This window comes from Podarcis cretensis, assembly GCF_951804945.1.
Source record: "Podarcis cretensis genome assembly, chromosome: 15".
NCBI classification, from domain to species: Eukaryota; Metazoa; Chordata; class Lepidosauria; order Squamata; family Lacertidae; genus Podarcis; species Podarcis cretensis.
The window spans coordinates 35,120,544-35,147,454 of NC_137185.1; the positions used below are offsets into that span (position 1 = coordinate 35,120,544).

The 26,911-nt window shown below is 44.8% G+C and overlaps 1 protein-coding gene across 1 annotated transcript; it reads right to left on the minus strand.

Moving 5' to 3' along the window:
• On the minus strand, window positions 1-25,974 carry POLD2 (DNA polymerase delta 2, accessory subunit). Its single transcript, XM_079955119.1, has 11 exons — window positions 25,952-25,974; window positions 20,425-20,689; window positions 16,871-16,992; window positions 11,345-11,468; window positions 9,161-9,275; window positions 6,839-7,037; window positions 4,744-4,824; window positions 3,037-3,194; window positions 2,077-2,204; window positions 1,300-1,401; window positions 1-355 (listed from the first exon to the last, which is right to left on the minus strand). Exons 2-11 carry the CDS (start codon window positions 20,642-20,644, stop codon window positions 186-188), a joined length of 1,419 nt encoding a protein of 472 aa, XP_079811245.1. The 5' UTR covers window positions 20,645-20,689; window positions 25,952-25,974; the 3' UTR covers window positions 1-185.
• Between the last annotated feature and the right edge of the window lie 937 nt (window positions 25,975-26,911).

The window sequence follows — 26,911 nt, forward strand, 5'->3', positions numbered from 1 at the left end:
TTCGAGTTCTGCATTTATTTGTGTATGAAAAAATTACAGGGAATTCACAAGCAAGTAAATGGATGATATCTTTCACTGTATTCCTCTGTACGAACCATAGGTTCAAATATCCAGGAAATTTCATGGGGGGGGGGGCAACAACGGCTCCAAGCTCCAGGGAAGAAGTAAGATATCAGACATGTCTCTCAGTGTCCAGTCTCTATTACTGTCTCGTCGTCGTCGTCCTCTTCATTGGCACCAAAGGCAGAGAAACTGACTGGTTGGCAGGTGAGGTCACGTAGATTGATCAAGCAAGCGGTCTGTGTGGTGGCAAAATCAGGGAGGGTCACCAGCAAGACCTTCTGACCGTTAGCACCTGGCAAGGCAGGAAAGGAAAACTAATTAATGAAATGAATCAGAAGGGCCTGGTATTGTGGTCCACTGCTCATGTATAAGGTAACATGTTCATTCCCTGGCATCTACAGTTAAGAAGTATGAAGCTGCAAGAGACAAGAAAGAACTTTGCCTGAGATCCTGAAAAGTTGCTGGAAGTCAGAATGGACAATACTGAGCAGAACGAACAAGCAAGCTTCCTTATATACAAGATGAGCAGTGATATCCAACAAAGCAGTTCTATTAACATAAACGCAGCTGGCTGTGCAAGGGAACAGCCCCTCCCCCGCATTCTTGCACACCCCTGTGCCCTCCCCAAATCTGCCCCAGAACAGATTTAGGGGTGACATGGGAAGAGGAGAGGAAGTTCCACTTGCTCCGCCAGAAGCCCTTGTACGAACAGAAATTCTTCTCTGAATACCACCCTAAGTACTGGCTCTGTAAAGTGGACAGAAATTTAATAGAATTATTACTTCAACATGAAGGAATTAAACAGAAACAAGCATCCCATCCACATCATAACGCCCTCCAAAAAACTACTGGGCCTGTACACCAGTTGTGGGTAAACCTGCCCAGTGCTATAGTTGGATGAGATCCAACACATAAGAGTGGCTATGAGCAGCCTTTTTTGCCTAGGCAAATTTTCCAGCAGAACTCAATTTGTATTACAACAGCACTTTGTGCCTGGTAAAAAAAAAAACACAAAAAAAAACACAACGTCTCAGGCTGATCCTATAATCCCAGAAGACATTTCTTTAGTCTTAAGTTGAACAAGAGTGAACAAGGACCAAAACTCCGATGTGAAAACACTCCAACATTATTGCAGAACTCGCTATGAATGAAGGAGCTTTGAATAGGTCTCAAGTCAGAAAAGATACAGACTAAAGGTCTGGACCTTTCTTGGGAGCCAGGTTTTTACTGCCTTACCTTCAGCAACCTTGGATTTGAAGGACGGTGCATTCCCACAGAAATAGACGTGAGGGCAGTCCGTGAAGATGAAAGGGTCAGTCTTGTAAAATGGGTAACAGCCTGAAAAACAAAGAAACGGGTGCCTTTAAAGGAATGGCCCATCAGCAGACAGAAGTAAAAGAGATAGGAAACCGAAAAACCTGGGTGGCTGGTAGGACCTGACCATCAATACACACAACCCAAAATCATGTGTTTTGGGGAAAGAAGCAAACATGTTAAAGATAACTGCCACTAGCAGAAGACCACTGTCTTCTTCCTCGCTCGTTTTTTAAAAGGCTAGATTTCTATCATGTATCCAAAACTCCAGAGAGAGAAGCCAACTAATAAATTCTTTATCATTCATATATAGGTATTTCATTCCTATACATATACTCTTCTGCTCACAGTACACCCAAAGCAGCTCATGTCTATGTATGAACTATAACCACATACATATTAAAAACACAGATCAAGATCGACATGTTTTGCAAAAGGAGCGGGAAACCTGATTTTAAGAAATTGTATTAAAGTAATTTGGTTCGATTTCTAATAATTTGGAAAATTAATAAAATTTGGGGCAAACCCCCCCAGATCAAGAAAACAATGCAATCATTAAAAAACAATCAATATAAAATTGTAACAGAAATTATTCATATATAGCCAACTAAAATAAAATTGGTCTCCCCCCCCCCCCCATAAAAAAATAGACTCTCGGCTGGATTACCACACAGCATGAGATTCCCTTGATGAAATTACCAAGTGTGTCTGGGGCTGTGGGGCTGAGATGCCCAATCCGTAAGGTCCACTCCAGGATTTCTAGATAGTCAGACATGCTGCTATACTTGAAGATGTCACTGATGTTCTGGCCCGAAGTCCCTAAAAACCTAAAATTGAGGAGGGAAGTGGAACTGTTTACAGCTGAATGAAGAAATCAAACCCTAGAATACCAAAGCATTTGTTAATACACTTTCTTCAAGGAATCAGGGTGGCATATATGAGTTCCCAAATTCCCCTGCTCTCTTTATCTGCACAACAACCCTATGAGGTAGGCTGAGAGGCAGCAAGTAGCCGGACACCAGTACGTTTCCGAGCACAATTCAAAGTGTTGGTGCTGACCTTTAAAGCCCTAAACGGCCTCGGTCCAGTATACCTGAAGGAGCGTCTCCATCCCCATCGTTCTGCCCAGACTGAGGTCCAGTGCCGGGGGCCTTCTGGAGGTTCCCTCACTGCGAGAAGCCAAGTTACAGGGAATCAGGCAGAGGGCCTTCTCGGTAGTGGCGCCCGCCCTGTGGAACACCCTCCCACCAGATGTCAAAGAGAAAAACAACTCCCAGACTTTAAGAAGACATCTGAAGGCAGCCCTGTTTAGGGCAGCTTTTAATGTTTAATAGGTTATTGTATTTTAATATTCTGTTGGAAGCCGCCCAGAGTGACTGGAGAAACCCAGCCAGATGGGTGGGGTATAAATAAAATTATTAAATTATTATCAGCTTCACAGGAAGCAGAGTGCAAGATTGGAGCCCACTTTGCCCAGCCTATCAGTTCACAGCACCTGTCTACCTGTCTCCTTTCCCAAGTTAATGGCAGTCCTTGTGTCACCTTACTCAGAAAACCCCTAGATCACGCTGGCTCAATACACATGGAAGTGCTCTGAACACCTGAAAGCTGATTAGCAGCAGCGGTGCTTCCCTTAAGAGTTAGGAAAACTGCCTTTACCTGACGCCATCGATGTTGGCCTGGTAGGGGTTGGTGACCAGCTGCAGCGTGGAGTAGGCGCTCGAGAGGGGAAACATGCAGCGATGCAGCGGCTGTTGAGGCAGCGTGTAGTTGGTGGGATCAAACTCACCAGGCATCACATCTACAGGTACAGACATCTGTAAGGGCAAAGCGGGAAGGCAGTCAGCCCCAGAAAGAGCTCCCTTGCTGGGCAGAGGCAACAAGGAAAGAAGATAGGCTCTGACAGGAGTGGTTAGACTGGGATCTACAGGTACATCTCTGAATTGCAGTACACCAGCATTTATGATGAATCCCAATTGTTTAACAACAGCCAACAACAAAAAGCTTTTTATTCCCCCTTCCCCACCCCCATTAAGCCGCTGAGGTAAAGGGAGCTTACGGTGAAAACCAGGAGTGGATTTCTGTGCAGCAGGACCGTGAGCTCAGTACTGATACTGAAAACAAATTCCTGGGCTCAGCATGTGCTCAGAGGGACCACTGAGCATGACAATCGTACTGCTCTACACCCTGTAGGCTGGTCACTAAATCCAGATTACTGCACTGTGTTTTACATGCAGGACTGATTTTGAAGGTGGCTTGGAAACTGCAGCTGGTTCAGATGTTGCGGCTGTTCACAAGGGTCCATTATTTGGAGCTTGTCACAGTGTTAACATACATTGCTTGTGTTTCCAAGCCTGTTTTGAAGTGCTCTTTCCTTTAATGCTCTATTACCAGGGATGGGGCTCCCGTGGCCCTTCCAACCTTGTTGGGACTCCAATGTCCATCAGTCCCAACCGCCATGGCCGATGGTGGTCACTGCCCATAGACTGACCAATTTCTTTCAACCTCTGTCCACCCATATGCAGCGTAGCGGATAATAATATGACCTGCCTTACAGAAAGGCTTGGGGAACTGCAACTCTCCAACTTTTGTGGAATTCTTATCAGCTCCGGGAGTTGTAGCCCAACAACTCCTAGAGGACCATGCAACATCCCCATCCCTGACCAATATGGCTAGGATCCTGGGTACCTAAAGGACCACCTGCTCCTGCAAGTTTCTGCCCACCTATTAAGATCTCCCCAGGAAGCTCTCCTTGGATTCCTATTGCTATGTGATGAATGCTTGGCAAGTAATTAGGACCCTCGAGAGGCTCATTCAGCCACTTTCTGTCCTGTCTTTAGAGCAGGGAGAGGGACCCTGTGTCTGCATCCCAAATGCTGGTGGGCTACAACTTGCATAATCCCTTCCTCACTATCGACTATGCTAGCTGGTTGTCATGGGAGTTGGAGTCTGACAATATCTGGAGAGTCAAATGTCCCCCATCCCTGCTTCAGAAAGATCATTAAACCTGCTTTGATTAGATGTCCTTCTGATCCCCTAACATTTACGATACTGCTATTTTTAATAAGGTACTTCTTGCAAATTGATTTCTCGTTACTGTTTTGCTAGTACTGTGAGCCACTTTAGGAACCCTATATGAGGCTAAAAAGCAGCACAGAAATATATATATATATATTAAAATATACCTAAACCTTGAAAGTATTTAATATTGATTTGCCTAATATTAATACCTTAGCAGCAACCTGCAAGAAGCTCAAATTATTTTCCTCCCTTGACCGAGAAATTGCTAGCCAGGCATGAACGTGGGTTTCACCCTAGACTGAGAGAGATCCTGACCACCACCTCACTTCTGAAAATAGCACTCACGCTCAGCTGCAGTAGGATTTCATCCAGCAGTTTCACAGCTTCCACACTGGCAGCCTGTGTCTTCTTGGTCAAGTACTTTGCCTGAATGAGATCATGCAGGAAGGTTAGCCAAAGAAGAGAGAGAATGAAAGCTTTAATGGGATGAGGAAATCTAGTGGGATAACTGAGCCATTGATGGCTGCACTTCGTTTATGAAGGAAAGGTAAAATGTTTATTTATTTAACTTAGTTACTAAATTTGTATACCACCCTTCATCCACAGATCTCAAGGTGGTTCACAACATAAAAAATAAAGAAGAATTGGGGGAACCCCAAACACAGATTTTGGAGGCATTTGGGGGGACAGGACGAGACAGTGGAAGTTAGGTCATGCAAGCAGAAATCCTTACACTGGCAGAAAAGTTGATAGTGGAACGCTTAGCCAATAAATATCTACAAATTACACATCTGATGGCCAAATTTGCTGTGGCAGCTAATAAGCTTTGCTTCCGTTACATTAATGTACAGTGGTACCTTGGGTTACAGACGCTTCACGTTACAGACACTTCAGGTTACAGACTCTGCTAACCCAGAAATGGTACCTTGGGTTAAGAACTTTGCTTCAGGATGAGAACAGAAATTGCACAGTGGCGGCGGGGCAGCAGCGGGAGGCCCCATTAGCTAAAGTGGTACCTCAGGTTAAGAACAGTTTCAGGTTAAGAACGGACCTCCAGAACAAATTAAGTTCTTAACCTGAAGTACCACTGTATTGTAATTTTAAATTGTCATGCTGTAGACTTTTATAGACTTACGTCGTGTGATTTTAAAGGAATGCCTTGCTTTTGCCCTCTGTTGTGAAGGTCTTTGGCTGTATATACAATGAAGTGGATTGACTGATACACTAGCACAGGGGTCTGCAACCTTTAAGACAAAAAGAGCCACTTGGACCCATTTCCGAAGAAAAAAACAACTGGGAGCCGCAAAACTCGTCATTATAAAAATAACTTTTTTGTCACTTTTTTATTATTTCTTTGTTTGACCCCTCAGAATTACTTCTCCTCATAGAAATAAATGTTAAATTAACAAGTTACCTTTTTGTGTGTGTGTGTTCTTCACTCCCCTTCAAAACAGTGACCAGCGTATATGCCCCCTTTCAATGCAGTGACCAGCGTACATGCCCCTTACAATGTAGCGGGCGGGCGGGAAGGTGACGTCGGGACAGTGCGTGACTAACGCACGCACCGCCCCCATGCGACGTCACAGCCAGTACAGCGCCCGCCACAGTGGGGAGTGTTGGGGTGCACAATGCGCCTCCTCCCCTCGCTAGTATCCGCCCCGGAGCCACGGCAAAGGTGTAAAAGAGCCACATAAAAGAGCCACATGCGGCTCCGGAGCCGCGGGTTGCTGACCCCTGCACTAGCACAACCTTGTGATAATAATAATAATAATAGTAATTTATTATTTGTACCCCGCCCATCTGGCTGGGTCTCCCCAGCCACTCTGGGCGGCTTCCATAAAAACCAAAAATACGCTAAAATATCACAGATTAAAAACTTCCCTGAACAGGGCTGCCTTAAGATGTCTTCTGAATGTCAGGTAGTTATTTATTGCTTTGACATCTGCTGGAAGGGCATTCCACAGGGCGGGCACCACTACCGAGAAGGCCCTCTGCCTGGTTCCCTGTAGCTTTGCTTCTCGCAATGAAGGAACCGCCAGAAGGCCCTCGGCGCTGGACCTCAGCGTCCGGGCAGAACGATGGGGGTGGAAACGCTCCTTCAGGTATACTGGGCCGAGGCCGTTTAGGGCTTTAAAGGTCAACACCAGCACTTTGAATTGTGCTCGGAAATGTTGGATTTATCTGGCTATCAGTTCCCTGCCACAAGAAATGCATCATGAGACCTTAGCTTGGAAGCACTGAGTCAATTGCTTCCTAGCAACACTACTGATGGGCTCAGGGCCTGGCCTGAAGGCACCGGAATAGCTACTTTGCTAAAGCTAAGCTGGTCTTGGTCTGGTCAGTGCCTGGATGGGAGACCGCCTGGGAATGCTTAGGTTCCACAGAGGAAGAAAGGCAGGGTATAAAATAGGCCCGTGCAGAATGCATCCTAGGTCTTCACCTTGTTCATGGCGTCTCTGCTCTGGGTATTCTGGCTGAGCAAATTGCCTGCCAGAATGACACGGGAGATGAGAGATGCGCTGCACTGCTCTCCCTCGGCTCCCAGCTGCCCCGTCACCATGTCCACCAGGAGCTGCATGCCCAGAAGACTCTCTCCACTCTTGCCACCGAGGCCGAGGCCAGACACCAGCAAGACAAACCTGGAAGCACAAGAAGAACCAACCGCCGAGTGATTGAGGCGCAAGTCATGCCACTGAATGGGTGCCTTGACCTGCAGGCTTCAGAGGTAGACCAGCATGGCTGAGAGGTTAGGTTACCTTCCTCCATCTATTTGTGTTCCATAGGCAACTGTCAGGCACTGGGAGGAGGAGGAATGGTGGAGACCTCCTCCCCAGCCTGACCCTTCTGGAGAAGAAGAAGACAGTTCAGAATTACAGCAGGGGTCTGAAGGAGATCACAGCTCAGGGGAAGATGAGAGGAAAAGTTGGGAGATAATGGGAGATGAGGAGGGCAGAGCCTGAGCAGCTGGCTGACACGTTATCACTAGAAAGCATACCAGACCCACCATCTCCCAGAAACCGGTGAGCCTTAAAAGTAGGAGAGCAAAGGGTCCAGAAGCAAAGGGTCCTCAGTGCCACCCGTAGAAGGGATGACAAATGATGAAGTGCGAGAGAAGGAGAGGAGAGACATACTTGGGGGAACGCCATTATTCCAAGAGGCTCATTTCCAAGCCTCTCTCTGTAAATATTGAATAAAAAGTAGACGGTAAGGACTTTTCTGTTCCTGGCAACCTGCCATGGAGGCTGGTTCCTCTGCCGCCTGACAGCAACTGAAGGCATTACTTTTTAAACACTATTTTGATTGTGCTCATTTTCTTTATATATTGGATTTGCATACCACCCTTCCTCCCAAAGGAGCCCAGGACGGCAAACATCAAAAATTATGAGGGAGACAAATGCATCTCACCCGGGAGGGCATTCCATAAACATTGCTAGTTTGGGCTCTGTATGAGGCTCTTTTTGAAAGGGAAAAAGTGTGGTACAGATTGTTGTATAAATAAAATGCAAATGAATAATGCTAGGGCACAAATGGCCCATGTTTGGCTTCTGGGGAGTCTCGGGGGAGAGAGAAAAATCTGTTTGCCCTCAAAAATTACAAGAAAATTGAAAACAGTCAAATGAAAACCATACAGTCTCAACAACCTAACAAAGCAGAGCAATTCCGCCTCCTGAGATTTCCATAAGCCAAGGGTTTATTTATTTTTTAGAATGTTTACAAACCACCAACACATAAAAATATCAAGGTGGATGATATAACAACATCAAAACTGCTTTAACGTTTTTCTTTACAATCAAGCAGTATATACATTTTTGTGAAGCACATAAAACTATGAAATAAATAAAACCATAAAATTGTAAGATCTTAAGATCTTAAAATTGTAAGATCTTAAAACGCAGAACAAATGACAAACGCTAAATCAAATTATAAACACTTGGCAAAACAATTAGGTTTTCAGGGTGTGCCGAACTATCAGGGTTGTAGGCGCCAGCCTGATTTCAATAGGACAATGTTCAAAATTACTGACGCCACTATACTAAAGGGCCTGGTTCGCACAGCAGCTGAACCAGGAATAACCAACATGGTGCCCTCTGAAAGATGTGAACTATAACTCTCATTAGCACCACTGAGTGCCAATGCTTAGGGTTGATGGTAGTCCAAATCAGACCTGAAAGGCAGACTCTGATGTAGAATGCAACAAGGCCTAAAGAAATTAGGCAGCTTGCCTAACCAAACAGGCTAAATAAATTGGCTTGGAACATCAGTAGATACCGACTTGAGAGTGACCTGGGAAATAAACTGGCAGACTTGGGTATTGAAAGGGCAGAAAAGGTTTCTTTATCATGCAGCCATAAATTCACCCGTCGGCAACTCAAATATCCAGGATGGGATTAATTTCCTATATGTATAATTTTTGGGTGGGTGGGTTTTGATTACTTTAATTTGATTATTGCTATTTATATCTCGCTTCCCAGCCAAAACATAAGCCTCTGAAGTGGCTTGCAGGAGTCCTAAAACATATTTAAAGCATTAAGAAACACTTGTGTTACATTAAAAATCCAAATTTAGACTTAGAGAATGCAACAAAGATGGAAGCAAAAGGATGTTATGAGAGCAGAATCAGTTCTAAAGCATTGGAAAGCAGTGATGCAGAGTCTTAAAACCTTTTCTTAAAAACTACAGACCTTTGTCTCCTCCAGCTTTAGCCTGCTGAATGGCTGCACGCTCTTCTTATGCCCCAAGAACAAGATTTAGGTGGTCTCACCTGTCTGTGCTGGGCCCCATCATGGGCAGCTGGGTGGGCATATCTGCAAAGCAGTGATCCTCAACAAGGAATCTGCCATCATCTGTCTCTGAGCCGTAGACAGCGAGGATGGTTCCTGGCCCAGCAGAAGAAAGAGCCATAATTACAACAGTTTAGCGCTAGCCTATCCTGAACAACGCACAAACACAGGAAACACATTGCCTTTAATAGCATGGTCTTGTTCTGCTCTCTTCAACCCATCATGTCTTCCGTGTAAAAACAGTGTTGTTTTTTTTAAAAAAATGCCTTCCACAGAAAACTGCTCACCTATAGTTGCACAAGCTCACTTGCCCTTTCCTAAAACTTTTTGCTATCACTCCTTCCCATAAGAGGGTATCTCAAAAAGAGCTAAGGAGGCCAAGAAGCCTTTCCTTCACTATGCTAGAATCCCACGCCCTTCCCAGGATTCAGAGAATAACGTTAATTAAATGGCTGAAAGCTGGCAATTGTTGTTGTTACAGTTTCACACGCAAATAGGATGGGAAGGGATTTCCTGAATTTCAGTTCTCTTGTTGGTCACAAACCATAGCACTTTACTTTTATTCGCCCGATGCCTCCTTTAGTTGACCCAGATCTTGCTTTTCCACCTTCCAATCGTTATAAAATTTGAAGAACTCTGGGGGCAGAGCTTCCTATTATAGTGGAACAGATGTCTTCAAACCTGAATTTGCAGACATAACCTGAATGTGGCGGTTGGCATTATCAGTGAATAAGCTCTCCACATCAATTTCCTCTGCAGGTGTGCCTTTACCCTACCAAGTCCACTCCAACCTGCAACCCAGATTCAGGGGGAGGGATTATTTTTAAAGGGTTGGGGCTTTGGGGAGGAAACTGGCAGGAGAGAATCGCTGGGCAGAAAAGGGTTAATTGGAGACATCGCCTACCTGTCAAATTACCCAGCAAGTCTCCCACACCCCAACTACAGCCATACTTCGGGTTTAAAGTCGCTTCAGGTTGAGCATTTTCAGGTTACACTCCACGGCGACCTGGAAGTAACGGAACACGTTACTTCCAGGTTTCGCCGCTCGCGCATGCGCAGACACTCAAAATGATGTCACGTGCATGCGCAGAAGCAGCGAATCGCGACCCTTGCAGACGCAGGTTGTGTTCTACTCAGGATGCAAACGGGGCTCCGGAATGGATCCCGTTCGCATCCAGAGGTACCACTGTACATTTGCCATACCAGAGAAAAATGGGGCTGTGGCCTGGGTTGCTCTCGTAACACGTAGCTGACTAAGGCAGCACTAACTAAGTGGGGCAGCAGCCCCTAAGCATTCATTCCTCTGAATAACATATATCACTTAATCTTACAAAACTTAAAAGCAGCTCACACAAATTACATCACAAGCGAAATGTCAGTACATATCAACAAAATAACAGTACGAATCCAGTAGAAACGTTAACCAAAACATTAAGAAATACTGTTATTATGCCTGTGGTGTAACTGTTCCCCTTGAGTCTGCTAAGCTGTGTCCTGAAAGCAGTGTTTGAAACTCCCATTGTCCTCAGTGCATTTTGCAACAGGGAATTTCATTAGCACGAGCGGTTTCTGAGCTCTGGGTACAGTACTGCGCCGAAGATTTCAGATGAAAACTGCAGAGTGGAAAGAAAGGAGGACCTCTCCACTTCCAGCTACTCTCTGAAGACTGGAGAAGAGACCCTCTTAAGAATATTAGGGGGGTGGGCGAGACCATGTGAAAAATGAAATAGTATTTTAGCTGCAGTTCATTCATTAGCAGCTTTGTATTCTTCTTATAAAAAATCATGCAGACGTTCCATTGTTGCTCCCATAACCTAGGTTTAAGGTGCCATTTAGCTCCTAGCTTTCATATTTCAGTTTCTAACACTGCCATAAAGCTATGGGCTGCTCTTTTCATACAATGGGGTCAGCGCTGCAGCAAGATTCAACTGCCAATAAAGTCAGATTCTGTTCATGGGATGGGGGCGGGGCATCATTTTGACCTTTGTCCCAAGCAGCAATACTTACTGGCCCTAGTAATTCCATATAAGTCAATTAGGCAGATTGGGAAGGACATAAAGGTTAGCGCTGAATCCTGCACTCCTATGTGTTGCTGTGTAGCCTGTTGGTTTGAACATCATACCCTGGTCCCATTACCATGACTGTCCTGCCCCAAAACAACCTACCTGTCACCAGCTTGTCAGTTTGAATTGCTCCCTCCAGTTTAATTCGCTGCAGCTCATCTTCCAAGATCAGCTCATCTGATTGGTGGATATACTTGGTGCGGGGAGGCTGTGGTGGCAGATTGTGCTGTGAAAGCAAGCGAGCGACACCCGGATGTGAGGAAGCAGCAGAGGCTACACAGTTCTGGAGCCATAGCTCACCATCAATTTTTTGTACCCAGCCCATCTGACTGGTTTGGCCCAGCCGCTCTAGGCAGCTTCCCACAGAATATACAAAAACACAACAGGACATCACACATTAAAAGCTCCCCCAATACAGGGCTGACTTCAGATGTCTACGGAGGTTGTATAACTAATCTCTTTGACATCTGATGGCGTTCCACAGGGTGGGCGCCACTACCGAGAAGGCCCTCTGCCTGGTTCCCTGTAACCTCGCTTCTCGCAATGAGGGAATCACCAGAAGGCCCTCAGAGCCAGACCTCAGTTTACAGGCTGCATGATGGAGGTGGAGACACTCCTTCAGGTATACAGGGCCGAAGTTCAGCAGCAGAGCACTGGCTTTGCACGCCAAAGATTCTGGGTTCAAACCCCATTGTCTCCACATATGGCTGGAGAAACTACTCCTGAAACCCGTGCCAGTGTCATCAGTACTAAGCTAGATCGATCACTGGTGTAACAGTATAAGGTAGCTTCCAACGTTCCTATGTAAAGCTAGCCTCAGGAAGAAAAATAGCTTTGCAGCAACCCCAGCATCATCCTAGTTTCTTATATTTAAAGCCCTTCATGGTCCTGAACCCCGAGACTTTTGTGACCACCTCCCCCTGCGTAAGACGCTACAGAAACTGCATTCTGCAAGCTGGGCCTTGCTCCAAGAGTCTCAGTTCAGCAGTAAGCTCATTAGTGGCAAGGATCAGGGCCTTTATCATCAGATGATCAGCCTGATGACTGAGAAAGCAGCAGTTTGCAGCTCCATAATGGTGCTGAGCTGGGCAGAGGTTTTTCTTTTTTAAATATGTTTGCTGCCACTGCAAAGATTATGAGGATCTTTGGTGGCCAGATAAAAAAATTGGAGAACAGAATCAGGCCCATGAGCTGTGGGTTAAGTCACCTCCCGGCCTACACTGACCAGTTGGGGCTGGGTGATATCTGGTTTTCAACATCGTGATATATCATCAGCTGAACATCGTGATATATCACAATGTCTGAAATATATCAGAGATATATATACCAATATATCACAATGTCTGAAATAAAGATAGAGCTATGTAGAAGCACTGGCTGTTTCCCAGCTTCTCCCATATTGTGAATTTTGCCAGCGCCTGTTCTTGTGGTTCGCTGCTCTCTGCATGAGGCAGGGGAGAGTTGAGCAGACAGAGTTAGCAGAGGCTGCAGGAACTGGGAGAAGAACTGGCTGGCTTCACAGCTTTTCCTTTCTTGTGATTTCTGCAGAGCACACACGTACATCATGATTCACGATATACTGCCAGGTCAAAACTTATGAAACCGATAGCACAATATGGATTTCAAACGGGTTTTGGATGATATATTGATATATCACCCAGCCCTACTGACCAGCAGTGATGCATCAGGTAGGGGTCATTTCCAGCTCTCCTTAGAGGCTGGCGATCAAATGAGGAACCTTTGGTGATGCACCACCAACCTTCAGGGCCTTCCCATGAAAATCCTTCCCAAATAGCCACATACATGGCAGGGAACCATTTCAGGTATCAGCTGTTGGAGTTCATAGTCTACGTGCAACTTGGCAAGTGAGCAATTAGTGTTTTGACTACAGGCTAGGGAGAGAGAGCACGGGAGAAATTTGCCTGGAAATAAGAGGACCTAGTAACTTCCTGTATGGAAGTGAGAGCTGGACCATCAAGAAGGCTGATCGCCGAAGAATTGATGCTTTTGAATTATGGTGCTGGAGGAGACTCTTGAGAATCCCATGGACTGCAAGAAGATAAAACGTATCCATTCTTAAGGAAATCAGCCCTGAGTGCTCACTGGAAGGACAGATCGTGAAGCTGAGGCTCCAATACTATGGCCACCTCATGAGAAGAGAAGACTCCCTGGAAAAGACCCTGATGCTGGGAAAGATGGAGGGCACAAGGAGAAGGGGACGACGGAGGACAAGATGGTTGGACAGTGTTCTCGAAGCTACAAACATGAGTCTGACCAAACTGCGGGAGGCAGTGGAAGACAGGCGTGCCTGGCGTGCTCTGGTCCATGGGGTCACGAAGAGTCGGACACGACTAAACGACTAAACAACAACAACAAAGTAACAGCTCTGTGATTGGCTGAGGTCTCCCATATAGGCAGCATGACCTATGACATTGTTTGGCTAGTTGGGAGTATTCTGGAGGGCTTGGAGAGTGATGAAGTTTGTGTCTGTATATAGTAACTTGTATATAGCTTGTGAGTTTACTAGTCGTCAGCTTTGTTCCTGATTGTTGTCCTGACTGAGCAGTCTCGATCGTTGCCTAGGAAAAACTGCACTACTCTGCTAAGTTGTGCATCATTGAAGAAGTTCAGAGGTGAAGAGACAGGCCCTAGTAGCATGCAAAAGGACTTCAGAAAGTGCTCACAGGCTTCGGAGTTTTAACTCAATGCTTTTACAATATGTGGACCTGACGAGCTGAAATAATGCATTACACTACAGCATGACTCACACAAACTAAACAACAACGAAGAGAGCATGCCATCCAGGGAAAGTCATCCTATGACAAAAAGTACTTATTTTCCAAAAGGGAAATAGAATGCGCAAACAATAATTCATAAGCTGTTTCCCTTCTAACGGCCGCTGGCATCCAGGACTGCGGCGAGTAAAAAAGACTTTTAGAAACGTCTCCAAAGGTGATGTTACTCATCTGGTCAGCAACTTCCTCCAGCCAAGCTTTGGTGGTTCGGCTCCAGCGCATGTGTTTGCAATCATGAAGTGCTGCTTGAATGGAGTTCATTATCAGGGCGAGTTAAAACTTATTACTCAACAACCGTCCTTCCGAAGCTAGCTAGGACCTCGCTTCTCGCTTAAGGCTTGACCCACGCTGCCAGCAGAATTAAGGAGGCTTCCAGATGGGGGATTGTTTTCCCAGGGACCAGCCAGGCATGCTGGTTCAGCAAGACTGACAGCTACAAGCTGCAAAGCGGACGTTTTCTGGGGGGAAGGCTGTAGCTCAGAGGCAGAGCAGCTGGTCTGCATGCAGAACAGCCCAGGTTCAATCCCAGGCATCTGCAGGTAGATCTGGGAAATGACTCCTGCCTGAAACCCTGGAGAGGCGCTGCCAGTCACTGTAGATGCTGTGCAAGGTGGAGCAATGGCAGCTCTCTGGATGCAATGGCAGCTCTCTGGACAATGAGGGCCAAAGGGTAGCAAAGTCAAGAAAGCCACCTCTGCAAAAGAAAGCCTGTTTGCGGTATGGGTTTGCGGTATGAGTGCTAGACCAGGGCCTTGGAGTCCAGTCACTGTCTCTCAGCCTAACCTAACTCACAGGACTGTTTTGAGGATAACCTTGGTGCAGTCATAGGAAATGTAGGTTAAACCACAGAGCCTAGGGCTTGCCGATCAGAAGGTCGGCGGTTTGAATCCCCATGACGGGGTGAGCTCCCGTTGCTCAGTCCCTGCTCCTGTCAACCTAGCAGTTCGAAAGCACAAAGTGCAAGTAGATAAATAGGTATCGCTCCGGCAGGAAGGTAAACAGCGTTTCTGTGCGCTGCTCTGGTTCACCAGAAGCGGCTTAGTCATGCTGGCCACATGACCCAGAAGCTGTCAATAAAGCGAGATGAGTGCCACAACCCCAGAGTCGGCCGCGACTGGACCTAATGGTCAGGGGTCCCTTTACCTTTACCTTAGCTCAGAACGGTCTATGCTGACTGGCAGCTGCTTTGCAGGATTTCAGACAGTGGACGTTCCCTACCTGGAGACGCCAGGGATCGAACCTATGACCTTCTGCATGCAGAGCAGATGCTCTACCCCTGAGCTACAGCCCTTCCCATAGCTCAGTCTAACCTACCTCACAGGGCTGTTGTAAGGATAAAATGGAAATGTGGGATATAACAAGAGGAAGAAAATAGGAGAAATGTGTGAAGTCCTTGGTTTAAGGCGGCTTCCTATGTTCCTAAGACGTCCTGGTTAGTACCTCTTCTCTTGCAAGATTCTCTCCTCCAGTCTCCTCCAGAGTGTACTGCTTTAGGGGACACTCCTGCCTGGATGACCGGGACGCAGGTGGCGCTGTGGGTTAAAGCCTCAGCGCCTAGGGCTTGCCGATCGAAAGGTCGGCGGTTCGAATCCCTGCGGCGGGGTGCGCTCCCGCTGCTCGGTCCCAGCGCCTGCCAACCTAGCAGTTCGAAAGCACCTCCGGGTGCAAGTAGATAAATAGGGACCGCTTACCAGCGGGAAGGTAAACGGCGTTTCCGTGTGCGGCTCTGGCTCGCCAGAGCAGCGATGTCACGCTGGCCACGTGACCCGGAAGTGTCTCCGGACAGCGCTGGCCCCTGGCCTCTTGAGTGAGATGGGCGCACAACCCCAGAGTCTGTCAAGACTGGCCCGTACGGGCAGGGGTACCTTTACCTTTACCTGCCTGGATGACACCCCCTTTTTATAGTGGCTTTTTATAGTGGCTTACCCCTGGGTCTCCACAAATGGAAAAGCTTTACCTGCTTAAAACTTGCCAATATGCCGTAAACAGATTTAAAAATATTTTTCAACGTACATGTTTTAAAAACCCACATTGGGTGCATTTCCTTTGTTATTGCTATGAAGCAAAGACTTTCTGTCCAAGGCACAATTTAACTTAACATTTTGATCAGTGCCAACAGAGGAATGAATAATTTAAAATGCAGAAAGCGTCACATGCCAAAAGATCTAGTTAAAGCAGGCTTCCTCAACCTCGGCGCTCCAGATGTTTTGAGACTACAATTCCCAGCATCCCTGACCACTGGTCCTGCTAGCTAGGGATCATGGGAGTTGTAGGCCAAAAATCTGGAAGGCCGAGGTTGAGGAAGCCTGAGTTAAAGGAACACTTCAAGAAGATTCCTTTGCTTCCTCGTCCACAGCAAATCTGTAACACTGTTGTAAGGAGTATTTCTTGTTTCACGGTCAGTGATGTAAAAGGCTGAAAGAAAAACGGAAGCAGCCATGATTGACCATGGCAGACTGTGATGGGACAAAGCTTCAAGAGTGAAAATAATGCCATGTTTATATATTTCCAAGTGTCATTTTAAAGTACAAAGAGTCTGATCAGGTTTGTACTGCCTGCGGAGACATTAATGACTCCTCCAGAGCCTTCTCCCTGATTTGCTTGCACAAAGCTTAAATGGAGGTTAAGATATGCCTGGTCTATACAGAACATCTGCTCTGATTTGTTTATGGGGCGACTAGGTGACAATTCATCTCGCCTCCCTCCTGATTCGCCTACTGATTTGAACAGGCTTTGCTGTGCCAGATGGACCAACGGTTCGACTCCGTAATAAGGTGGCTCCATACGGTCTCATACATACAGCCTTAAAAACTCAAGTTCACCCTCCCGTTACCTCTTCGCTGATTTCCCGCAGGATGGAAGGCTGAAGCTGCATAGACTTGAAGAGCGTCCCCACCACACAGCATTTCTCTGCCAGTTGCAGCTCACAGAGTTTCTTCACGGTAACGTTGTTCCCTTCGAGAGAGCAATGGCAGATTAGACGTGTGGCTTTTTTTACAGGAGCTAAGAGTGCAAATCCTAATTTGAAAGCTGGCGAGGGGGACGGGATGTTAGGGTTGTGTGTGGTTCTCTTTCTGCTAGTTACTGTAAGTGGAGGGGAACACTGCTGTGTGGGTGGAAAGCTACCATCAGGGTTTCCCCCCCACCCCCATCAGTAGTAGCAAACTGAGAAACTCTTGAAACACGGGGCTGGATCCAAGGCTCCATGTGCAATTGGCCTAAACACTGCATTCTTACTAACTGAAGTGTTTCACCAAATACGAACAGAAGAACACGTTGATCCCACCTGCTTTCTGAGAGAGTAAAAGTTGCATGGAGGATCATTCCGTGAATCTCTCCCCACCTTGGAACATCTGGATCAAAATACCCCTGATCAAGTTTGGTGTTCAACCCAGAACCACCAACAGAACCAGCACTGCGTTTCATATGCAGACCAGGCGACCCCAACTTTAACATCCCTTGTTGAAATTTACAAGATTTCATGGAAACAAGAGTAAATGCTGCACTCTAGCGGACTGCCAGTGAAAATTCCATTAAAACCCTATCTAAAACTTGAAATGCCCCTTTTTTTCTTTGCGTTCTCTCCAAAGGGATATTATTATTATTATTATTATTATTATTATTCTAGCAACATTATTATATTCCCATACCACTCTTTATCCCAGGATCACGGGGTGTGGGTTACAATATAAAAACACAAAAATACATACTACAGTGGTACCTCGGGTTACATACGCTTCAGGTTACAGACGCTTCAGGTTACAGACGCTGCTAACCCAGAAATAGTACCTCAGGTTAAGAACTTTGCTTCAGGATGAGAAAAGAAATCTAGCAGTGGCAGCGGGAGGCCCCATTAGCTAAAGTGGTACCTCAGGTTAAGAACAGTTTCAGGTTAAGAACGGACCTCCAGAACGAATTAAGTTCTTAACCCGAGGTACCACTGTACAGGAACAAACAAAAACAATACCCACACCCACAAACTTTAAAATGGATTTGTTTAATTAGCCAAAGGTCTGGGAAAAGAGGAATGTTTTTGCCTGGCGCCTAAACGTATGTAAAGAAGGCACCAGGCGAGACTCCCCAGGGAGGACATTCCATAAATGGGGAGCCACCACAGAAATGGCCCGTTCTTGTGTTGCCGCCCTCCAGACCTCTCAGGAGAAGGCACATGAAAAAGAGCCTCAGATTATGACTGCAGGGTCCAGGCTAGTTCATATGGGGAGGTCCTTGAGGTATTGCAGTCCTGAGCTGTTTAAGGCTTTATAGGTCATAACTTATAGAGTTGTGCAGTCGTCTTAGACTGCAATCCTATCCATGCTTACTTGTCCCTGTGCACATTATATTTACATAAGATTGTATTTTGGGGGTATTATAGCAAAACAAAAAGAGAGAGTCTTATGACACCTCAAAGACTAAAAGATTTATCGTGACATTAGCCTGAGCTGTTTTCACCAAAACAAGGGCAGGGGTTTGGTTTGCTTGTTTCACCAGGCCAAAGAGTTTAACCTGTTACAGGAGTGGGAGTAACAGTTAGCTTTTTAATAGTCAAGGCCACGATCCTCTCGCTAAGAAAAATTGCCAGTTCTTTCCTTATTTATTTAGGGACTGAACTGAAGCATCTGAAACACCTCACTTCTTGAACTGAACTTGCCTCATGAAAGCTCACATTTGGACACCGTTAGCAAATCTTTCCACGCTACGATTTGGCAATATCAGCCGTTTTCCAACATAGCTGAAGTGCTAGACATTGCAATCCCTTGGCTAGAGAGCAAGCCATTTCTCCCAACAGGAACAAAGTAATAATTCAGAGATGAGGTTCATGGTCGGAGTCATGGCTTAGGTACGTGAAAGTATGCAGCTTTTAACCACTTAACAATCTTATTCCAAAATGTTTTTATTCAGAAAGGAGTTGCTTCCTGGCTACAACAGCCAGGCTAATTGTTGTATTTTAAAAAGAAAAATCCCTCATTCCACTCACCACCTGCTTTGTGCAACATCTTGCTTGATGAAGAGTTTTGGAGAACTTGAAAGCATACTGCAATTTTGCGATACTTTGAGCACGAAGAGTCGGACACGACTAAACGACTAACCAACAACAACACCACAGGTAAAATGTACCTAGTGTTGTTGTACCAATTTGGAAGAGGAGAGGGAGAAGTGTGTGAAACCTTAAAGTGTTATCCACAGTTGTTATCCTGGTTTGAGGGGGTTTTTAAGGGAAACGGTGGGCGTGCTATGAAGATGCATGTAAAAGCAGTGGAATTAATGAATGAATGGAGGTAAATTGCAGTAATCTAACTCTGAGGTTACCAGAGCATAGATAACAGTAGTTAGGCTATCCCTGTCCAGATAGGGGCCTGGAGTTAGTTAGGTTTTCCAAATCCTGGGAAGTTTTCTTAAGGAGTGGTTTTACCACTGCCTCCTTCAAACAGGCAGGGACCAGCCCCTCTCATAAAGAGGCACTGATCACCTCCCTGGCTTAGCCAGCTGTTCCCTCCCTGCTGGTTTTTATCAGCCTAGAGGGGCAAGGGTTTAGAGTGCAAGTGGCCACCCTGACTGATCTGAGCACCTTGTCCACATCCTCAAGCCTCACCAACTGAAACTCATCCAACACAACAGGAGTGGACTGTGCTCTGGACACCCCATGAGATTCATCTTCTATAACAGCAGAGTCAAGGTCTTGGTGGGTGCAAGTGATTTTATCCTCAAAATGCTTTGCAAACAAGTCACAGCAAGCTACTGTTGGTTCTATCACCTCCTTTGGGCCAGCCTGTAAAAGGCCCCACACAAACTCAGAAAAGCTCTGCCAGGTGACATAATGAGGATGCAACGGAGGCAGCAAAGTATGCCTTCTTTGCTACTTTCACTGTCACTAGGTAGGCTCGATAATGAGTTAACCATAAATGACAGCACTCTTCTCTGATGCTAGTGGTGAATGCATGTATTCATACTCTAAATGTATTGAGAGTCTATTCCAGGGGCCAGCAAACTTTTTCAGCAGGGGGCCAGTCCACTGTCCCTCAGACCTTGTGGGGGGCTGGACTATATTTTGGAAAAAAATAATGAACCAATTCCTATGCCCCACAAATAACCCAGAGATGCATTTTAAATAAAAGCACACATTCTACTCATGTGAAAACACCAGGCAGGCCCCACAAATAACCCAGAGATGCATTATAAATAAAAGGGCACATTCTACTCATGCAAAAACACGCTGATTCCCAGACCGTCCGTGGGCCAGATTTAGAAGGTGACTGGGCCGGATCCCAGGCCTTAGTTTGCCTACTCATGGTCTATTCTTTACCAGTCCACCCCCTGCAAAAAAAATATGTTTGTAAGTGTCACAACCACCAGCACCGGAGGGCATCGTTTTGATGGCATGCTTACCCCATTTGCCTCGGATTCTTTCAACCAACAACGGTCTCATCTGAATGAGGCGCGTGGCATAGATGTGGGCATACTGTCGATTGAAAGTCCGCTCCCCAAGCCTGAAGTTCTGGGAGCAGTTGGAATATGTGGAGATGGGCACGCGGTCAAAGGTAGAAGCCACTGCAGATGGTGAGGTCAGGAGGCTCTGAGCCGATTGGGCAGCTTGCTCTGAAAACATGGTCTATGGAGGGGCTACAGGCCTAGTGGTCTACACAGCATGCTTCTGCAGGAGACGGGGGGGAAATGATTTATTGTTATTATTTATTCAATAATTATGATACCACATTATCATATATCCATGCAGTGTACAAAATGCAGAAATGCAAAGCCAATGCAAACAAACAAACAAAAGAATAATACAAAAAACCCACAGACTGGACATAATATACAGATGACAGAATGGGAAAGATTATGGAAAAATGATATAAAATTTACAGCATGTACGGCTCTTAAGGAGAATTATATGAAAATGATGTACAGATGGTCTCTAACTCCGGTTAAATTATAAAAATGCATAAGACAAAAGATATTAAGTGCTGGAAGTGAAAGAAGGAAAAGGTACATTTTACCGTATGCGGTGGCAATGTAAGGTTAAAAAAAGTTTTTGCGAAATGGTTTATAATCAATTGAAAAAAAAAATGTTAAAAATAACATTTGTTAAAAAGCCAGAAGCTTTCTTAATAGGTATAACTGGAATGGATATACTGAAAAAAAATATATTTTAAAATTGTTTATGTATGCAACAGCAGCCCGGATATTGATAGCTCAACACCGGAAGAAGAACAAGTCCCAACTAAGGAAGACTGGCAACTTAAATTAATGGAATACGCTGATATGGCTAAATTAACTGGAAGACTAAGAAATCAAGAAGACAGCAAATATAAAAAAGAATGGAAAATGTTTATTGTGTAGTTACAAAAGTAATGTAAAGAAGTTAATACAATAGCAGGTTTTTAAAAACACTTGTAATATTAAGGAGAATGTTTAAAATTGGAAATAATTAAGGATAAATAAGTTATAGACATGTATAATATAAGAAACTATAAAAAAACTAGGGGAGGAAATGGAGGGAAGTCAGGGGATCTGAGTAATCCCAAAATATGGATTGAATATGGTGTGAAAATGTTTTACTTTCTATTTTTATTTTAATTGTATTTGTTTGTTACGGTTTATATGATGATAATGTTTAAATGTGAAAATTAATTTAAAAGATATTTTTAAAACCCACAGGCTGGGTGCACATCATACTTGTAAAACACATAGCTTCCTACAAAGAATTCTGGAAACCATAGTTTACACCTCACAGAGAAACAATTCCCAGCACCCTCAACAAACTACAGTTCCCAGGATTCATAGGGGGGAAGTCAAGCGCTTTAAATGTATGGTGTGAACACAGCCATAATATGATACGACATGAATCTCCTAAGTTCACAATGTGGGTCACTTTCAAGAAAAGACTGCTAAAAGGAGAGTGGATACAAAAACATATGTCAGTCAGTTTTATTGCACATAGCCAAAGGCTACCGCAATGTACACAGAATCATTCAACAATTAAAAGAAAATATACTGGACTGAAACAAAAAACTTAAAACATTTATATTATCAAGACATTACCTACTCTAAACAGAGCTATAAAAGTACCGTACATTAATATACAGGTTAAGACATTAAACAATAAAATTTATAGGCTAAAATTATCACATGGCCACTAATATATTTAAAAGTAATGTTAATTAATACAATGTGCAATTATATTCGGAGTTTGGTGATAAAGGTAGACTATAGCTTGATGTAGATAGGGTTAAATAAATTCATCTCCTTTACAGTTGGTGGCTATCTTGGCTATATAATTTGCTCTAATTTTCCTACCGGCAATTGCAAAGAGCGCTACACGCCAGGTCACATACTTATCTGTGTCTGTGAGGAGATATAAAATCATGTCAGAGGGGTTCTGGCCAGGGGACCTTGTTATTATAGGTGCTAAAAACTGTTCTCTTGCTTTATTATATAAGGGGCAGCACAAGATATAATGCATAAGGTCCTCTATTTCAAACATCCCCTAATGCAAACTCATTCATTTGTTGGTATGCCTCTGTGTCTCCCATCTCTATAAGCAGAGTTTATTGTATTTACCGTAGTTTTCGCTCCAAAACACGCACTTTTTTGCTCCTAGAAAGTAAGGGAAAATGCCTGTGCGTGTTAAGGAGCGAATGCACGGATGGATCGAAGCCATGGCTGCCGTCAGTCAAGCAAAGCGGGAGCCGCTTACACACTCTAGGAGGCTCTCGCTTTGCTTGCTTTAAAGTGACCTGGAGCCGGGGAGGAGGGAGGGAAGGAGAGCCATGGCAGCAAAGCGGGCAGCAGCCGCTTACACGGGAGGAGGGACAGACGCTAGCAAAGGTCCGTGCGCTCTCTAAACAGAGCAATGAGGCTGCAGAGGGACGGCAGGAAAGATAAAATTTAAGCAACCAGCAGCAAAATAAAACCAACCTCGAGCTCTGAGCCACACAGTGAAAACCAGGAAGTTAAAAAAAAAAGGCTGGGGATGAGGGAGAGGGGAAAACTTCGCAAATCCCCGCGTCTCAGCTACGCTGATCCGCTGAGAGGGAGCAGCTTGCTTTCAGGCAGGATAGATTCGAGCATTGTCTGGGTCCTAGTGCCCCTACCACTTTTTTGTGCTCCATTCTATTGCTGCTGGTGGCTGCTTATCACTCAGGCTACAAGGAGGAGCGCTTTTACACAGCTAATGGTGAATCCCCTGCAATCCATGTCCTCCTCACTTGCTCAAATCTATTCTGCCTCAAAACAAGGAGCGGAAGGAAAAGGCTGCAAACTGTTAAATGGAAAAAAACCCAGGCACAGGGCAAGTACCTTAAGTATACCTTTAAAGCAACAGTGCTCTTTCCCTCCCTCCTCCCCGCTCAGCTCGCCGAAAAGCTCCTTCTCCACGCGTGCTCCTTGTCCCTTGAGTGCTTTTCCTTCCCTCCCCACTTAAAACATGGTTACAAAGCACGGATCCACATGGATCCTCAGGATTTTTGCATTGGGCTACCCCAAACTCACCATCAGATCACGTCTGTGGCCACAGCATGAACCATAAAAATCATGCACCCACTGTTTCGTTCAGAATATTTTTTTCTTGTTTTCCTTCTCTAAAAACTACGTGCGTGTTATGGTCAGATGCGTGTTATAGAGCGAAAAATACGGTGATCGTAACTCTGTAAAAGCTTTCCGAAGTTGTACAAAAGTCAATTCTTTAAAATACGGTGTATGTTCATAGGCCACTCTAAGTTTAAAATACAATGGGGCGCATGTAGATAAGAGTTTAGATCGTTTTTAGTTGCCACTGGCCTCATGGTTCGTACAAAAACAAATGGAATATGCAGAAATGGCGAAGCTTACCAGAAAAATAAGAAAACAAGATAAGCTTTTAGTAAAAGAATGGAAATGGTTTACAGATAAATTATAAACAGATAAGAACACTGGCATGATCATTGTAACAACCTGCAGTTTGAGTATATGACAATATGAGCAAATTAAGTTCATTTGGATATGCAGAAAAAAGATACAAAAAGTTAAGGAAACACAAAAAGAGAGTGGGCAGGAAGCCGAGTTTCAAAATGTTAAAATTATTGAAATGTATAAAACTGAAAATCATCAATAAATAAATAAATAATAGGAAAAAACTGAGCACCACACAGGGCAGGGGTATTGTAATGAATCTAATATTGTAATAAACTTAAGAAATGGCAGAAAGAAGGGGAAGGAAGCCAAGTTTTAAAATGTTAAAATGATTGAAATGTATAGAACTGAAAATCATTCATTCATTCATTCATAAATTAATAAATGAAACTGTGCACAACACAGGCCTGGGTTATTGTAATGAATTTAATACTGTGCTAAATTTAAGGAACCGCAGAAAGAGAGGGGGAAGGAAGATGAGTTTTGAAATGTTAAAATGATGGTAAAATGAAGGGGCGACTCCACCCCCATCGTTCTGCCCGGACACTGAGGTCCAGCGCCGAGAGCCTTCTGGCGGTTCTCTCTCTGTGAGAAGCAAAGCTACAGGGAACCAGGCAGAGGGCCTTCTCGGTAGTGGCGCCCGCCCTGTGGAACACCCTCCCACCAGATGTCAAAGAGAAAAATAACTACCAGACTTTCAGAAGACATCTGAAGGCAGCCCTGTTTAGCGAAGCTTTTAATGTTTAATAGACTACAGTGGTACCTTGGGTTAAGAACTTAATTTGTTCTGTTCTTAACCCGAAGCACCACTTTAGCTGTTGCCGCCACGCCACCGGAGCACAATTTCTGTTCTCATCCTGAAGCAAAGTTCTTAACCCGAGGTACTATTTCTGGGTTAGCAGAGTCTGTAATCTGAAGCGTCTGTAACCCAAGGTACCACTGTATTGTATTTTAATATTCTGTTGGAAGCTGCCCAGAGTGGCTGGGGAAACCCAGCAGATGGGCGGGGTATAAATAATATATTATTATTATTATTATTATTATTATTGAAATGTATAAAATTGGAAATAATAAATAAGTAATAAAAATAAACTGCACACAACACAGGCCGGGACTTCACAAGGGAAAGCCTTTTTCTAGTATGAACATAAAAGTTTCTCATCTATGTGTGTGTGCATGTGTGTGAAACTCATATATATACATATGTGTGCGTGTGTGTGAAACTTATATAAATATTTACATGTAAGTGTGTGTGAAACATATATACACATACGTGTTTGTGTGTGTGTGTGAAACTTATATATATATATATATATATATATATATACACACATGTTTGTGTGTGTGAAACTCATATATATATACATATGTGTGCGTGTGAAACTTATATTTACATGTATGTGTGTGTGAAACATATATATACATACGTGTTTGTGTGTGTGTGAAACTTACATATATATATATATACATACACATGTTTGTGTGTGTGTGTGTGAAACTCATATATATATACATATGTGTGCGTGTGTGTGAAACTTATATAAATATTTACATGTATGTGTGTGTGAAACATATATATACATACGTGTTTGTGTGTGTGTGAAACTTATATATATATATATATATATACACACATACACATATGTTTGTGTGTGTGTGTGTGAAACTCATATATATATACATGTGTGTGTGTGTGTGAAACTTATATAAATATTTACATATGTTTGTGTGTGTGTCTGAAACCTATATATATATACATATATATATACATACATATGTTTGTGTGTGTGTGTGTGTGAAACTTATATATATATATATATATACATAGGTTTGTTTGTGTGTGTGTGTGTGAAACGTATAAATATATACATATGTGTGTGTGAAACATAAATATATACATGTGTGTGTGTAAACATATATACGTGAGAGAGAAATTTATATAAATATATACATACGTGTGTGAAACTTATATATATACATATGTGTGTGTGAACCTATATATATATATATATGAAACCTCCACCTGCAAAGTCCCTGCAGCCCCACGCACAGCGGCGACACACACGACAGGCAGGATCCTGCCCGCCTTTGCCCGGTTACCACAAGGCTTCCCCGGCGGGATTCGTGCCCGGCAGGGGCAGCCGCTCAAGCCGCCGGGGCGACCAGCTGCCGCTCCGAGGCGACCCTCCTGGCCGCCCCGAGTCCGCCCGGCCCCGGAGCCGAGCGTCTCCCCGCCCGCCCGCCGCCCCCCCCCCCCCCCGGCGAAGCCAAGCCCTCCTCTTCCCTCGGCGGGAAAAGGGGAGTCACCTCTGCAAGGCGGGAGTCCGGCGCTGCCCCGAGCGAGCGGCGAAGGCATCTCCCGCCTCCCCGGGGATTGGTGGCGGGAACCTCGGGAAGAAAGCGCGCCAAACCCGAGGGACGCCGGCCGGAAGTGACGCGAGAGAGCGCCGCTGTTTCCCTTCCCCCCGTAGACTTCGGAAGCAGCAGCCACCGAAATGATAATTCGGTATATCAAATGGCCAGAGTCGTAATACCTGCATGCAAAGAGCTGCGGTCAGGACATCTGAGCTAGAAAAGCTCCAGCGTTAAGATAAATGCAACAGTGTAAATAGGCTTTGGTGGATGCAATAATAACGGAATACGGAACGGTCTAGTTTCTGTAAAATGTGCAGGGATTTATGATATGTAAAATGAACCATGGAAAGAGTAGGGAAGTTATTGATATCTTAAGGATATATAAATGAGTACTTTAAGCGCAGGTGGCGCTGTGGGTTAAAGCCTCAGCGCCTAGGGCTTGCCGATCGAAAGGTCGGCGGTTCGAATCCCTGCGGCGGGGTGCGCTCCCGCTGCTCGGTCCCAGCGCCTGCCAACCTAGCAGTTCGAAAGCACCTCCGGGTGCAAGTAGATAAATAGGGACCGCTTACCAGCGGGAAGGTAAACGGCGTTTCCGTGTGCGGCTCTGGCTCGCCAGATGCAGCTTTGT

Excerpts from the sequence above, each read along its gene's own strand:
- POLD2 (XM_079955119.1), bottom strand. The coding sequence starts at position 20,644 with ATGTTTTCAGAGCAAGCTGCCCAATCGGCTCAGAGCCTCCTGACCTCA. Across the intron at positions 7,038-9,160 it reads ATGGGGCCCAGCACAGACAG|GTTTGTCTTGCTGGTGTCTG; the intron begins GTGAGACCACCT and ends TTGTGCTTCCAG. Across the intron at positions 4,825-6,838 it reads GCAGAGACGCCATGAACAAG|GCAAAGTACTTGACCAAGAA; the intron begins GTGAAGACCTAG and ends GATCTCATTCAG.